The sequence below is a fragment of the Canis lupus genome, chromosome 15, assembly GCF_011100685.1.
Source record: "Canis lupus familiaris isolate Mischka breed German Shepherd chromosome 15, alternate assembly UU_Cfam_GSD_1.0, whole genome shotgun sequence".
Classification (NCBI taxonomy): Eukaryota; Metazoa; Chordata; class Mammalia; order Carnivora; family Canidae; genus Canis; species Canis lupus.
The window spans coordinates 44005234-44021828 of NC_049236.1; the positions used below are offsets into that span (position 1 = coordinate 44005234).

General features: G+C 34.9%; 1 protein-coding gene across 7 annotated transcripts in view; it reads right to left on the reverse strand.

Annotated features, from left to right (window-relative positions):
- Window positions 1-16595, reverse strand: part of ANAPC10 (anaphase promoting complex subunit 10) — an 88035-nt gene that overhangs the window by 18453 nt on the left and 52987 nt on the right. The window contains exon 5 of one of the 7 annotated variants that reach the window (XM_038558900.1): window positions 10162-10709. The exons of the other annotated variants lie outside the window; for them this stretch is intronic. Within the exon in view, the coding sequence (XP_038414828.1) occupies window positions 10599-10709 (111 nt within the window). The 3' untranslated portion in view covers window positions 10162-10598. Of the gene's footprint in view, window positions 1-10161; window positions 10710-16595 lie in introns of those variants that run through there. 7 annotated transcript variants of the gene reach the window in all.

Below are 16595 nucleotides of genomic sequence, written 5' to 3' on the forward strand. Positions count from 1 at the left end.
AGTGGCTATATGCTGATGACTCAAAATTTTATACCTCCTTTTTAAGAGGCAACTCCTAAAGGGACCAGCAAGGATCTTATGGAAGGAAAGGCAAGACAGAAAGATTCCGCCATAGAAGCTACATGAGAAAGGTCTGGACTCTAAAAGTATCTCTTTTACGTAAAGAAGATACTTTTAAAAGTATCTTCTCACCAAGGAGAATGGTGGTTGGTAGCAAACCAATGTTTCTGCTGAAAATAATTATAATCATACAATCATTATTTTAGAGTTATCAGAGCTACTGAAGCAAAGAAGACTAGAGGAGCCCAGGATCCTGGGGAGAAGGTCTTTCTGTACCCACTTCCACCATGGGCAGGGTCTAGAGTCTAAGATGAGGCAAGATGCTGAGAACTGTGGTTTTGTCCAGGCAGAGAGCTGCTTCTTGAAGTCAGAGAGACATGCAGAACTATTACTAGTAATTTTTCAGAAAAGACAAAACTAGAGACTTCAAGAGCTTCAAGCACACATCCTATTTTCCCCTCAAAACATTTGCCACATTGTGAAACTGTCTGAAATGGGAGGCTAAAGGGATAAGCAAGTGGTCACTGAGAGCAGAGCAGAATTTCTGGTAATCTCTCAGGGGTGAAGAAACAAATACTACAGTCTAGAACATGCCAAGGAGAAGGAACCCAGTAAATACATCAGGCCCCTAGATGAAAGCCTTGAGCAACCTTGAGTAGCTATGATATAGGAGTATTTTTTTTTTTTTTATGATATAGGAGTATTAAAGAACAGAGGTAGACAGAACCTTACCCAAATTGCATCAAAGCCTCAACCCAACTTAGAGAGGAGTAAAGCTATTCAATCTATCTGTCTAGCCCAGGAAAAACTAAACTCTCTAGAGAAAGAATATATTAAGAGCAGTACTGTCCAGTAGAATAAGAGTGTGGGCCACAAATGTGACCCGTGTACATAATTTAAAATTTTCTAATAACCACATTTGTAAAAAGTAAAAAGAAACAGGTCAAATTAATTCTATATTTAGTATATATATATATGTAATATATATATATTTAGTATATAACACTTCATATATATAAATATATATATGTATATTTAGTATATAACACTTCAACATGTGATCAATATAAAAGGTTGTTAATGAAATATTTTACATTCTTTTTTGTTATACAAAAAAAATCCAGCATTTTTCACTTACAGCACATCTTAAGATTAGTCACATTGCAAATGCTTAAAACAAATCCACACACAGCTAGTGGAGCTGAAAAAAAAACTCCCCCTGCCCCCAATGTCTAGCAATCAATAAAAAATTACTACTATTAACATGGCTAAGAAATAAGAGGCCAAGATGAAGAAAATAAATGAAAAGAGAAAGAATTTCATCTGAGAATTGGAATGTCCTCTTTAAACGGAAATGATAGAGCTGAAAATAAAGTATCTGCAACTAAGAATTCATCAGACTGATTTAACAAGTTATACATATGAAAAGACAAAATGAACATATTCTTCAAAAAAAATTATCAGAGCTAAAAACGAAGAAACAAAATATGAATAGAACTATCTATTAAGGAAACCATCTCATAATTTAAAATCTATCACAAAACTCCAGTCCAGAATTTTGCCAGTCAATTCTTCCAAATATTCAAAGAAGAAATTATATCAATTTTGCACAAATGCTTTGGGAATAGAAAAAGAAGGAACACTTATAAGTGTTTTTATGAAGGTATCATAACTTTAGTTCCAAAACTTGGTAAGGACATAAGAAAGAAAAATTACAGACCAATTTTTCTCATGATAACAAATAAATTTAGAGCAAAATATTAGCAATAAATTATATAAAGCAATATATAAAAAGGAAAATGTATCACAGCCAAATAGGTATACAGGTTAGATTGTCATTTGAAAATTAGTGGAATTGACTTCACTAATAGAAGAAGGGAGAAAAATCATACAATCAACTTGTTAAATGCAAAAAAAAAAAAAAGGCATCTGAAAAATTCAATAATCATTTATAATTTTAAAACTCTCGGTAAATAGGATTTCCTTAATATGAAAAATAGCATCTTTCAAACAAATTACCTACAGCATTTATATACAATGGTGAAATCTTGGAAACTTCCCCAATGAGATTCTAAGCAAAACAAGATCATCACCACTTCGATTTAACACTGTACTAGAGGTGTCAAGCAGGGAAATACTGCAAGGAAAATGGAAGGAAATAGAGAGAGGAGTAAGAGGGAAGAGACAGGATAAAAAAGGATGGTAAGGGAAGAAAAAAATAACGTTATTTGTAAATTATATGACTGCATATCTAGAAATCCAAAAGATTCTATAAACTATTAGATTAATAAGAAAATTTAACCAGGTCACTAGATACAAGGTCAATATATAAAGTTATAACTAAAAGAGCCTAGAATTAGTGCAAAGATAGAGTAATAGACCAATGGAACAGCTAAGAGACTTCAGAAACAGACCCACACATTTACAGTCATTTGATTACTGTCAGAGATGACACTCTGGTACAGCAAAGGAAAGATGGTTTCTTCAAATAATGATGCTAGATAATTTGGGCTTCCATTTGATGGGGAAATAACCCATAATAATCTTGACACCTACATTTCTCACCATAAACAAAAATGAGTTCCAGATGGATTTCAATCTAAATCTCAAAGATAAAAGGTCAGAAGCTTCCAAAAGAAAATAAAACATGTTTGTAACCTTGAAGTAGATAAAATTTTCTTAAACAGGACACAAGAGACACCTGGGTGGTTCAGGGGTTTAGCGCCTGCCTTTGGCCCAGGGTGTGTTCCTGGAGTCCCAGAATTGAGTTTCACATCAGGCTCCCTGCATGGAGCCTGCTTCTCCCTCTGCGTATGTCTCTGCCTCTCTGCCTCTCTCTCTCTCTCATGAATAAATAAAATCTTTAAATAAATAAATAAATAAATAAACAAACAGGACACAAAAAGCACTAATCAAAAACTATTGATCAGCTATCTTAAAATTAAGAACTTTTGTTCATTAAAAAACACAATTAAGCAAGTGTAAAAAACAAACTACAGACTGGGAAGTATTATGCCTATATCTAGCAAGGGACATCTATCTTGAATATATAAATATAAATATATCTATACAGAGAGACATATATATGCATATATGTGTGTGTGTATATATATATATATATATATATATATATATAAAACCACTGAATTATGAGTTCTCCTATGAATATATATATATAACCACTACAAATCAAAGAAGTATATACCCAACAGAAATGCATACAGATGTTTAACAGTGTACACTCAAATGCTCACATGAACATTAGTTATAATAGCCAGACTATCCAAATACACACTAATAGTCAAATGGATCAATTGGAATGAAGTCACAAAATGAAATATTCTACAGCCAATGAGAATGTACAATCTACAACTACCCAACTATATAGACGACTCTCACAGATGTGTTGGGTAAAAGAAACGAGACACAAAAAAGTATAGGCACGGGGTACCTGGCAGGCTTGGTCTGAAGAGCATGCCACTCTTGATCTCAGGATCATGAGTTCAAGCCCCACATTAGGCAGAGCTTACTTCAAAAAAAATATATAGGCACAATATGATTCCATCTTTATAAAGTAAAACATCACAAAATAAACACACACAAAAAAGGATTTTAAAACCCAGATGAAAGTAATCTATGCGGTTACAAGTCAGAATAATGATTATTAGCCTTGAAGGAGCATAAGGAAACATAGAGGGTTTCTGGACTTTTATTTGGTTGGTGGTTATATAGGTGTGTTCAGTTTCTATAAATTCAATGAGCTTTTTCACTTATGATATTTGAACTCTACTGTTTCAATATAACAATTAAAAGCTAAAAAAAAAAAAAAAAAAGACCCAGAACTTTCTGCTCTATCATGCGCTGTGTGTGTGTGATGTCTGCAGCAGCAGCAAGTCATGCTCTCATACAACAATGTCCAAAAAGGCTTTTTCTTCTTTTAATTATGAAGGAAAATATTTTCCAGAAGCTATCAGATTTCCCATTGGCCACGTCTGAATCACCATGTCTAAGTGGTAACTGAAAGGGAAGTTGGAAATAGAGAATCAGGTATTTTCTATTTTTATGGAGGAAAGTCGTCTCTGTTGGCAGGGAAGAAAGATGGAGGAATGCTGCATAGGTAATCAACACTTTCTGCTACCCAGAATTATTATTAATGGCCTCTTAACTAGTCTTGCCATAGTCACTTGTCTTCTTCCAGTCTATGCTTGGGTTAGCAGCAGAGTCATCTGATAAAAATGTAAAGTTGAAAAATATTTCATTAGGTTATTTCAGTAAGAATAAATTCACAATCCTTAACACAGTTGATCAGGCCCTGCGTGATCTGGTCCCTGCTTACCTCTTCAGCCATATTCTGAATGGCCTCTCATCTATATTTTAGCCATATAACCTGCAATAATACAAAAACAAATTTACATCGTACAGGAGCTGGCTCTGAAAATATTCTAAAGATAAGAGATGACAGATATTAATTATATATCATTTAAAATGGGTCAATTATCCTGGATGTATACTGTCATGGATATCTATGATTATACATATGGGAGCAAATATTTTTAAAAATTTTAATGATCTGCTTGGAAGACAAGGAAAACAGAAGATATAGAGAATCAGTGGCTCAATGCAGGAGGTGTCATAGCTAACAAATGTGAACTCATAAAGAACAGAGAAAACAGAGAGGAAAAATATGAAAGAACATAAGAGCACCTCCCAGAAGGAGGACAGGTGCTTCCTCGATGGGCTCCACAGAGCATCCAGCACAATGAAGGAAACACACACACACACACACACACACACACAAGCATGACATAGCACGAAATTTCTGAATATCAAGGGTAAGGAGATTAAAAAAGCTCCTACAGAGAACAACTACTCACATGCAAAGCATCAGGAATCAAAAGTGGTGTTGTATTTCTGAACTTTTACACTGAAAACTATGAGGCAATGGAGAATGTGCTTAAAAGTCTGATGAAAAATTATTTTCAAACTAGAATTCCATACCCAGCCAAATCATCCCTCGAGGGTGAGATTAAAACAAACTTTTCAGTCATGCAAGGTTTCAACAATTTTACCTCCCATTTGGAGGATGCATTCTACCAAAAAAGGAAGTAAATCAAAAAGATGAAGACCTGGGATCCAGGAAACAAGGGACCTACCAAAAGAGAAGGTGAAGGAAATTCCCAGGATGATGTTGAAGGGACATCTTAAGAAAATAGCTTTCAGACTGGGTCCTCTGAGAAATAGACACCACGGCATGCATAGCAATTAGAAATTAGAAATACCAGAAATTTATTAGGCAGAACATCTGTGAGAGAACATGGGGAGGAAGGCTAGAAGAGCCATCAGACAACAATGCAGGTCTAACCCCCAGGGAAGGAAAGAAGGTTGGAAGGTTGGGTGGACACATGTTTGACTACAAGGCAGTTCTAGGGAAAATTCAGCAAGGCCATCAGGGACTCCGTGAGCCATTGGCAGCCTGTCAGAGGACTCCAGAGTCCCCAGGAATGAGCTGCTTTCATACCCCTGGTGTCTCAGTCACTGGCTAGAGACAGACTGTGGGAGGCATGGCCTCAGCAGAAACGCAGTGATGGATTTCAGAAAGCAGCAGCTGGGGCCATCAGTCAGTTATTCCCCATAGTCAGAGATCTGAAAAGAACATTCTCATGGCCATCTGTGATGGCTTTGTAATGTGCCACTGTAGCTAGCCTAAACTACATTTCCCAGGATTCTCTTCCTCACACATTTCTGGTTACATGAGACACAAGAGATATTTTCATGCACTATTTGGAAAGCCAAAGTGAAGCAGCAGTCATATTTTGGGTTTTACACTCAAATTGAGGTAGGTGCTTCTGTAGATCACACATGGTATCACTATCTGCTGGTTTGGCTTGCTGTCATGGGGCAGCAGTCAGGCATGCAACTGCTCTACCTTCCTCCTGCAGTTCTGACTCCTGGGACAGTTGTGTTTACTCCATGATGAAGGGCATCAGCTTCTGCAGAACGCTCACATCACAAGGTTGGAAGCAGTGAGAACTGATGTGGATTCCACTTCATCTAGTTTGTGCTCATGGGTTCCAGCTTATCTTTGCTTTCCACCACTTTATATTTGTGTTCACTTTTGACTTCCTGCTCTCTGAATTTCAAGCTCCAGCATCAGACATGAAAGCAACAGCCTTAGAATTTAATCACTTCCTATTTGTGTAACATAAAATCTCTATATCAAACCCCCATTACAGACCACCACCCATCATTTCCATACACGCATATACGTACATACACGTGTGTATATGCTGCATGCACACACATACATATGCTCTGCTTCTCTAACTGAACTTCTACTGACACGCTGACAATGCTGGCTGAGCTGGAGGTCCAGAAGGGATATCTTCAAGAAAAACAGGTGGAACTGAAAAAGTCCACGTAACTTTCAAAAGGTGTTTTATAGGTCTGTTCTGTAAGAGAATTTAGGGATATATTGATAACTGATAACATTTTAAACATTAAGGAAAAAAATGAGGCAACCAGTAATTCCATAAAAATAAAACTATACCTAAAAAGGAAATTTAAGAATAGGACATGACATGAACCAAGCATGAACAACACTTATGTGGTCATAATAATGAAAATGTGCAAATTTCAACAAATACCATGAAAAGTCACACTAGGAAGATGAAGAGAAGGGGAGTCTGTGAGAGAGAGAGAAGAAATGGGATTATATGACTAAATCCCAATGCTTCAGTTAAGACATTAGATCATGTCTTTAAATATAGATAGGTACCCATACATCTAGAGTTGCACATATCCATTACAGAAATCTGTGTACATATAGTATTTAGAAATATGAAAGCAAATACAAGAGAAAAGGCTAAAGGAAAAGGATTGCTCCTAAGAAGTGGGATAGGAATGTGCGATAGGGAGATAGGTGTGCTACTGCTATAAATGCTATCACAGTCCTTCTAGACTTTTAACCTATGTACATGTTTCACTCTAGTAAAAATACACTTAAGCTGAAAAATTAAACTTTAAAAGGTAAGCTTAAAAAAATCAAAGTTAGTATAATTGAAAATTAAAGACTAAAACTTATCAAGTTGGCAGAAACAAAAAAAGAGAAGGCAAAATCTGACAATACCAAGTCTAAGCCGCTTAGAGGTCAAAAAAAGGCACTAATTGCTTAGGAATGCATACACAGGTGGTAAAACTATAAAGAAAGCTAAGAAATTACCATAAAAAGTTAGGATAGTGGTTACTTCTAAAGAGTAGAGAAAAGATTGTGGTAGGGAAGAAAAGAGGGTATACCCCCAGCTTCTGGGATGCTCATAAAGTTCTATTTCTTACCTTAAATGGGTTATATACACATATAAACTGTATAACTATTTTATAAACTCTGGGGACAAGAAAGCACAAAGTAAACAACTAAAACTCCAGTGTACATTTGTAGAACTTCTCATGCCATAAAGTTTAGCTTGATAAATTCACTAGTCCTTGATAGTCGAAGTGAACTATAATATGCTGTTAAATGAGCTTTAGAACATTTGAATGTATATTTCATTTAGATGGTAAATTATCTTTTATCCCAGAACAAAAATGAAACAGAAATTGTACTGCAAATCTGTCAAAAACTCATGCAAATATATACAAATTGGGACTTTTCACATGCACGAGTAATTTTTAAGTAAATTAAAAAGTACACTGTCATTCTAGCACCATAAATCTTAATAGTAAATACCTGAAGCAAGGAAAGGTTAGAAATAGCATTCACACACACGTCAGTAATATATCTAAGGCAACAGGCTCTTTGATGACCTACCACTGGGTCATAAAACACTGGAAAACAATGGGAGAATCAGGAGTTTGAGATTCCAAAGAATCACTATAAAATGCTTTTGTATCAATCATTTAACCACTAAGAAAATAACTGCTTATGTACAAAATACATTTGAAGAAGAAGGATACATGGAGATGCAAATACTTTTTAAAAAGAACATTCAATAAAGCAATGAATCCTTTAAAAGGTCTTTTCACAATCAAGCTGCCTTCAAAAGGACTGTTAAAAAGCTAACTAGGGCAAGACCTATAAGAAGCAGGTGACAAACTCAACAGCTATTTTTGATTAAGAGACATCTAAAATTTTTACTATAAGGATATCACAATTCTATGACAAGAATGAATAAAAAGCAGAATTCTAACTGCTACATATAATCCTAAACATAAGGAGATGTGGAGCTCTGCAGAGACTGGAAAGAAAGGTAATACAATGTCTTTAGGAGCAGATGAAAGAGATACTAATTAACTAGGGCTGACTCCAAGTTTTACTGCTTTATGATTTTTCTTTTGCTGGATCCAACTAACATATTTGGATCACTTACTCTTTGCCAGGCATTAAGAGTTTTACATTACTGATTTATTCCAGCCTTGCAACAGCCCTATGATGTACACTATCTTCATCATCATTTTAGATATAAGAAATCTTCAGCAAAAAGAAAGCTAATTTCCAAGGTTCACAGTTGAGTGGCAGAGCAGGAACTCAACACCCAGCAGATGACTTGAAAGCCTATGATCTTGAATCTTTATCAACTCAAAGACATAAATGTATATACCCAATAGATATGTGTAGTTAAACCCAATTTCAAAAGATAAAATGGAAAAGCATAGTAGTGGATGCTTTTACAACCTATAAAAACATTACCAGTTTTCAAGGCTTTGTGCTTTTTAACTACCATTTATTGAGCTACCATGTGTTAGGCACTTAACATACATTTGTTTTAATCATCCAAACACCACATCCCTAATTTATAGCTGAGGAACCTGAAGTCCACTGAGAGGTTATATAGTTTGCTGAGTGTCACCTAGCTGATGAAGGATGAAGCCAAGATTTGAAAGTAATTTTGCTGCCAAAACTGTGAACATCAAAGTAATAAAGGAGTCTTAAAATGTCTGTGAAGGGGCGCCAGGGTGGCTCAGTCAGTTAAGCATCTGCCTTTGGCTCAGGTCATGATCCCAGGGTCCTGGGATGGAGCCCTGCATCAGACTGCCTGCTTAGCGGGGAGTCTGCTTCTCCCTCTCCTTCTGTTTCTTCCCTCTGCTAGTGCTCACTTGTGCGCTTGCCCTCTCTCTCAAATAAATAAAAAATCTTTAAAAAAAATACATCTGTCTGGAATAAAAATAAAATAAGAATATATTCTGAGTACAAGTGAATAAATATTGACAATTCAAAAAGCTATACTATATATATGCTTCAAAGAGATGTGGAACTCTGAAGGGAATTTGGGGAGAAAATAAAAGTCCTGCAGCTCTATGAAAGTCCCACAATACTCATTGTTTCCTGTTAGTTATGGTACCTGGAAGTAAAGCATGACAACAGGAACAAATGAAATTCTTGTTACAGGTCTGGGCAGAGGTCAAAACCCATGACACACCTCCAGTTATATTAAAAATTAAAATGCAAACATCTGTAGTATTTTCAATAACCGGTTTCAAAACAGCTGAAGTAGTTCGCCCATACACATACACTGTTTGCCAGACCTGTGATTTCCCTTGGTCCCATAATTCACATACATAACAGATTTTGTTTATAAATAAAAGTATCCAAAAAAAAAAAAACCCTCAAAAAATTCACCTCATAATCTATTTTCAAAAGTGTTTATCCAAATCTAGAACAGCTGTCTAGAATAGTTCAGGTGGAATTATACAAAATGAGTATTTTGGAGTATGAAATAATTTTATTTTATACAGATTTTAAAAGCTCTTGAACTAACTATACAACTTATTGCTTAGACACTATGAGGTTTGACTTCATCTTGATAAGAATTACTATAATTTTAAGAAAAATGTTAACTTGTTTCCTAAAACTGCAATCAGTGGCAACTGAGTAAAAAAAGCAAAGACATTTTTGTTCTATTCACAAGCACCAACAAACAGCTCAGTGGGGAAATGGCAGTGTGCCAGGTTGCCTTGTGAGCAATTAGGCTTCGTGGCAATCAGGAGACTCAGGAGTCTTAGGCCCTTAGAAAAATAGTATGTTAAGGACTTGGTGTTTTTACTTCCCTTTCCAGGAAGCATATGTGAGATACATCTTGTATAGATGACAATCTCTTCCATCGACAGGACTGACAAGGTTAAGACAACTGATAAACAAATTGGGTAGAACATTTGAGAGATTAGTAGCATCATGGTCTACTGGACTTAGTGACTAAATGTACTAACTGGTCCCAGGTAGTCAGTAATCTCATCCCAATAATCAGAAGAAATGATAATTTAAAGTTTAATGCAATTATTATGAAATGTAAATGTACATTTTAATTGGTCAAGAAATTCAGAATGGAATTCAGAGGCAAACAAACCTGAAATTATCTCTTGATGAAAAATAGCTGAAATGGGTAAAAACCCAGGATCAGCAAAGATGTGTGTATATTTACTCTTATTAACCTCTACACAGAAAGTTTCAAAGAAAAAACAAATGATGTTGAATGATTCAAAGAAACCTTATGGGATATTGTGGACATTGACTTCCATTTAACCAAATTTAAGCCTGAAGTTCCCTATTATCTGGTAAATGCTTCTTCTTTTCGATGTTTCATGAATCTGAATGAAAGGCAGAAACTGTGAATACACTGGACCACATTTTCCAAGTTTGCTCTCTGTCTGATACCCAGCTGCATAAGAATAAAAATGAGTGAATATGATTAGATATGAAAAAAATCAATCTAAGGATCCATAAATGTACTTTCTAATACATTTCTTGATTAGAGTAATTATGCAGGGTTATTTGAAAAAATTTACTAATATTGTCAAAAAGCCACCATATTTAAGTATCTGAATTTCAAGTGGAATACAGAACAAATTTACGATATTTTCATATTCATCTAGCCAAGATACACTTCAACTTTATAAATAAAATAGATTTTAAAAGGCAAAAGTCAATATTTAAATTAATCCTTCGTTATATCAAAAGCTCATTACTTCTCACCTTCAATAGTTATTTCACTTAAAGCTTTTCATTATTTTGTTGTACACAGACATACAAAGCTTTTCTCTATTTCTTGATGTGCCAGTGACAATCATGTAATATACATCTTTATTTCTTCTATAAACAGAAATCCTCACAAATTTAAAATATAAGGACCAACAAATGTTTCACTACACTCAGAAAACACAGAGTCTTTATTCCAAGAGGAACTTTTGGTAAAAAAAAAATGATGTGTGAACAGCAGACACTGATGTTCACACAAGCATACTGCAGACAACCCAGCAGGCGGTTTTCTGTTTTTTTTGGATTATGCTCTGGAGGTGCTGGCACAATGGAATTTCAATACTATAATTGCTTATTTCTCTGTGTATCTTTAAAATAACAGGTAAAGAAAAAAATCAACTACAAAAATAACAAAACAAAATGTTTTTAATTCTTCTTTTCAAAGGATATAATTTATAACCATTACACAAATAGAGAAGAAGCACAAAAGGGGGATAAAAGAAATAAAGTAATGTTCCAAAGGTTCAGTTTACAAGGACCTCACACTAAGTTTTTTTTTCTCTCTCTCTGCAACTCTTACTAGAAACAGTATTATTTGCTAAAAATGCACTAGCTGCCAAGAGCCATGGTCCATCTAAAGCAAAATGCTTAAGATGGAAATAGAGTGTTAATACAGAAAAAAGAGCAAGATTCAGTATACAAATTTCTGTAAAACCTATTTAAAAAAAGAAAAAGATGAAGTTTTGATTTTGGTATCTTTTTCACTGAAAAGTAACTGCAGCCAAAGATAAAATACTAAAACATATAGTACTGTATTGAAACAAAAAGATGTAATCAAATTTCAAACTTTCTAATTAAACCTTTTTTCTGTAAGTTATTGGGAATTCAACACTAGTCTTGGTTCACATGATAGAACAATGGGAAAATTTTCCGAATGGTTGAACACTAACCCTGACAAGTGTGGAGAGCCAACTACAATACATTATATGGTAGCATAACCTGCCACCCACGTTGCTGAGAGAACAGCTTTCAAACACATGCACTGAGCTGTGAAACCACAAAATCCCTTATTACACATTGTTTCTTACTCTAGGTGAAATATACCATCAATTCTTTCCACTATAAATCTTTTTTTATTACTATTTTTGAAGTCCATTTAACAATCTGACTGTCTTTTCCTTACAACGTAAACGATGCCTTTTCAAAAAAGAAAATTCAACGGGAATATTATCACCCTATACAGTATTACCATGAAAGCTGTTATCTGCTGCACAATTTCTCATTGCTTATTCTGGGGACCTATTTACCTAAAATGCATTTTGTCCTAACGTTCTTTTTATTTTTCCTTAAAAGACCAAGTCTTGACATTGGTTCACTAAGTTTCTTAGAGCATTTGAAAACATTTGCTTTTAGAAAAATTGATCTACTGCTTTGAGGATTCTTTATCAAAATACATGATTTTCATCATTATCAAAAACAAGAGAAACAAACTGTCAAAATTTGTCACAGAATGAGTGTCATTCTAAGTCACCTAACGTTCCTCCCTTCCCCCACTCTGGCACAAATCCAAACCTATACCAAAAAACAAACAAACAAAAACGAAAACCCATTTTAGAGTCAAGGATATAATGGTGCCCTGACAATACTTGTCTTATATTGGTAAAACATAAACGAAGCAAGACTGCAGGATGACAAACACACTTCATCCTCATAACAGCACTGTGCTTTGTCAAAGAGGTGTTCTTACCTTTCAGAAAAAAGCCCACTGCAATAATGACTATCAAATCTGTACAAAAGGGATTGATCTACATATCAGGAAGGGTGAAAATTTTTTTAAAAACTTAAGACACTATTTTTAGAGAGATTCAATGACACTACTTGGTAGAGATTCAAGATGGCTAAAATTTTTAAAACTGTGTGTGTCCTCTAACATTTTGCCTGATTTATTTCCCTCTGAAATTCTCCCTCCTATCCTTTACATTTCCCTCCCTCCAATTCCTGCCCACCATGATCCACCTCCAGCCACAGTCTGGTAACTGAATCATACATAGCATTCCAGGACAGTTACAGGACATAACAGTTTCTTGTGGGGTTTTCATTTGCAATGTTGTTGGCAAAGAGAATTTTATTTGTAAGTGTTCCTGTTATACTGACAAGGTCAGTTAGTCCTGTGAACTCTTCTTGGTCTTTCTGCCTGATAACTTGGTGGATTATTCAAGTGGGACTGTTCATAACCCATCAGCTATCACACCTACATTTGCTTATGGTTTATACAAGTAAATAAAGAATAGGAGAATCCTTTAATGTGCGATACCCAGTGCTCTTATCAAGCTTTCCCCAAAGTGCAAAAAGTACTACTGGTCTCCCAGAAGTTAGGTGGAAATTAGTTTGTATTGTACTTCAAATATTCAAAAGTCTTTAAGTTGTCAAGTATTATTTAATTTTTAAAAACACAAAAGGAAGGAGAGTTTGCACTATGTGTTTCCTTATGTGACAGGCAATACGCAAACTTGATCTTAATCATCTTAGGAATCCAATGAAAAAGGCACTATTAACCCTATTCTATGTATGAGGAACCTAAGGTTTCAGAGGAGTTAAATATGTTCCCAAGTTTCACACAGCTAATAAGTGGCAAAAATAAGAGATGTAAACCCAGATCTGAATAGTTTGCCAAACTGTGTCTTTCAACATTACTCAGCCTAAAAACCATGAGATAATACCCAGTCACCTCCCAGGGTCACTTATACTGCCAAAGCTTCAAAATCACTGTACAGAAGAATGATATCCAATTATTACTCTGCAACAACTAGCAAGAGATGAATGAATGAATGAATGAATAAGGGCATTTTAATATCCACACAGTCGTATCAACACTAAAGTTTTATTAAGAGTAAAACAACATTCATTTTTTTCATATCACTGTCAACCCAAAAGCACTCTCACATATATGAATGTACATGTGATCTTCCACACACAGGCCTGTACAACTACCTGCTCACATACACACACACACAAAGTAATCCAAACTGTCATACCTAATAATCCTGATTTCTAAACCAAAAGTATTGTTATGCCAGGCTACAGGGAAGTAAAAAGCTGCCTTAATCCTACAGTTATCAAGGTATCAAATTTCTTTGCAAAGAAAGATTTTTAAATTAAGTGGAATAACTTTTTCCTATAGTACTGTTTTTAAAAACTATCTGATCTAGTAAGCCTATTGTGATTACCTCTGTTTTTGCTTTATCAATTTCAAACAATTTGTTCAATCATTAGGGCAAACTGCCCTAACTGCAAATGCCTATTAACAGGAGCAAGCCTGTGTGCATTCCCAAAACTCAATTACTCCCAGCTTCCCTGCAATGGGAGCCTTCAGAGTGGCTAGAGTGACTCTCAGCGCTTCATTCACTGCTTAGTGGAAATATCTGTAAAAGTATTTGTAGCAATTAGGATAAACAGAGCTTTTATGAAAATACTGGCTTTACTAAAAATAATGACAGTTCAGATGTGTATAAATGACATTTTTTTAAATGTCCATTTATCCCCCTACTCTATATGCTTTTTACTATCAATATTGTGTTGGTTTAGAAAAATATATTCTGCAAAGAAAGTAGGAGGGCTGAGAAGTAGAATTCGGAATCATCAATATTGTCAGCTTTCCTTACATTCTAAAGGAATCAAAAATAAATTCCATAAGCACAAAAAATTTCAGTAACAGAATACAAAATCAAAAGATGTATCCAAGTTAGTAAACTAACGCCTTAATTAGTAAAGAAAGATCTAATATATTGACACAATGGATCACTATGTGATCCAACAGATCGTATGCTATTAACTGGATCATATCAGAAAAATTAAAATTGCTAAATTAAGTATTCCCTTTTAAAAGCCACATTATACTAATGTCACAGATGCTGCAGTTTCAAAGAATTGAATCTGTAATATTTAAATCCACTGCCAAGGGAAATTTCATTAGAATAAAAAACAAAAAATAGAAAATTTGTATGGGATATAAGCTATGCCAAACAATTGATATTAAAATGCAAAATATCAACATTAATTAAAAATAAAAACCTTCACACTTAGATCTGGCAGTAAGGAACTGAATCCGAGATAACCTCTCTACTCTCTATTACTAGAACATTCCTTATTAAAGAGAACACCCTTATCTACCACTTTCCAACCTTCTGCAGTCATGAAAGAGTAGAGATAAAGCAATCAGGCATTACAAAACTAAAGAAAAAAGACATATGGAAAGATATAAATTTATATTGACTGAGAAACCTATGTTTGGTACATTACAGATGTTTTTACACAGCTTAATCTCATTTCATCTACACAACCACCCAAACAAAACAGGTATTATGATTATCATTTTTTAAAGTAAACAAAGGCTCAGAAAGAACAGAGAAACTGCCCTATATCACAAAATAAAGAAGTAATAGTACCAAGACTGCAACTCTGATCTGACTATAAAACCTGTGATTAAAGCAGCATGTGGCAAAGACAATCGAGAAACATGTTCCTTCCTCTGGCTTAGCTCTCTTCCTTCTGTCCCATTTTGAATACATTATTTAAAACCCAGATTGCAGATTATGAAACAGACTGGGTTTCTGCCCCTGTAAGCCAAGGTTAAGAGAACTCTGAGTTCAATGTTGAGTACAACAGGACTCTGGGGGAATAGCAGCAAGTTTCAGAGGACTACAAATTCAGGTTAAATGGAGTTCAGTGAGTCATGATGATTCCATGCCACTGATAATCCTGATTATAGTCAATAGAAAATTTTCAAATTTTAATTCCATTTCTGCCTTAGACAATTCTCTCTCAACACAAGGCAACTCGTCATACAAAATAAGTATCTTAAAGCATGGAAAACCTCTCAGTGCCTTTCACTAATTTTCCTCAGAGAAATAGTAAAATATTTAAACAGATAAAATGAAGACTTAACAACTAGATTTTACAAACTGAGAATAATTTTCATTTTTTATCCTTTCATTCTCTTAAATGTGAAGCAGCTACCTAAAATACTTAGATGTGTGAAGACAGAGATTTCTTTCCATTCCTAAGTTTGTTTTCATTCCCTGAAGCACCTTCCTTATCATACTTAACCTGAGGCTCATCACATTTGGGCCATGATAAGAGGTAAGTTATGACTCTCCTGGATTCTCTCTAGTAAATTACATTCCCTTGAATCATTATCTCTAAGATCACATGCTTATACCAGACAGTGGGGTTGCTAGGATAGATTCAGTTTAAAAAGTAATCTGCTTTGGACCTTTCTCTAAAGTAAAGCTAAAACAAATGCTCCTCCACTATCTTTAAAGTAAATTCAAGGGCCACTGCATAGACAAAAAAAAAAATTGCACAAATATAACTGAACACACATGTGCTAACTATTTAGGCATGAGGTTTCATCAAGACAGATACTATCCCTGTGCTGGTAGAAGCCATCAAAGACTTGTGGTAGCTGATAAGAAATATGCTATACTAAAATCAGCAATGCAAGAAACAACAGGTGTTGGCGAGGATGTGGAGAGAGGGGAACCTTCTTGTACTGTTGGTGAGAATGCAA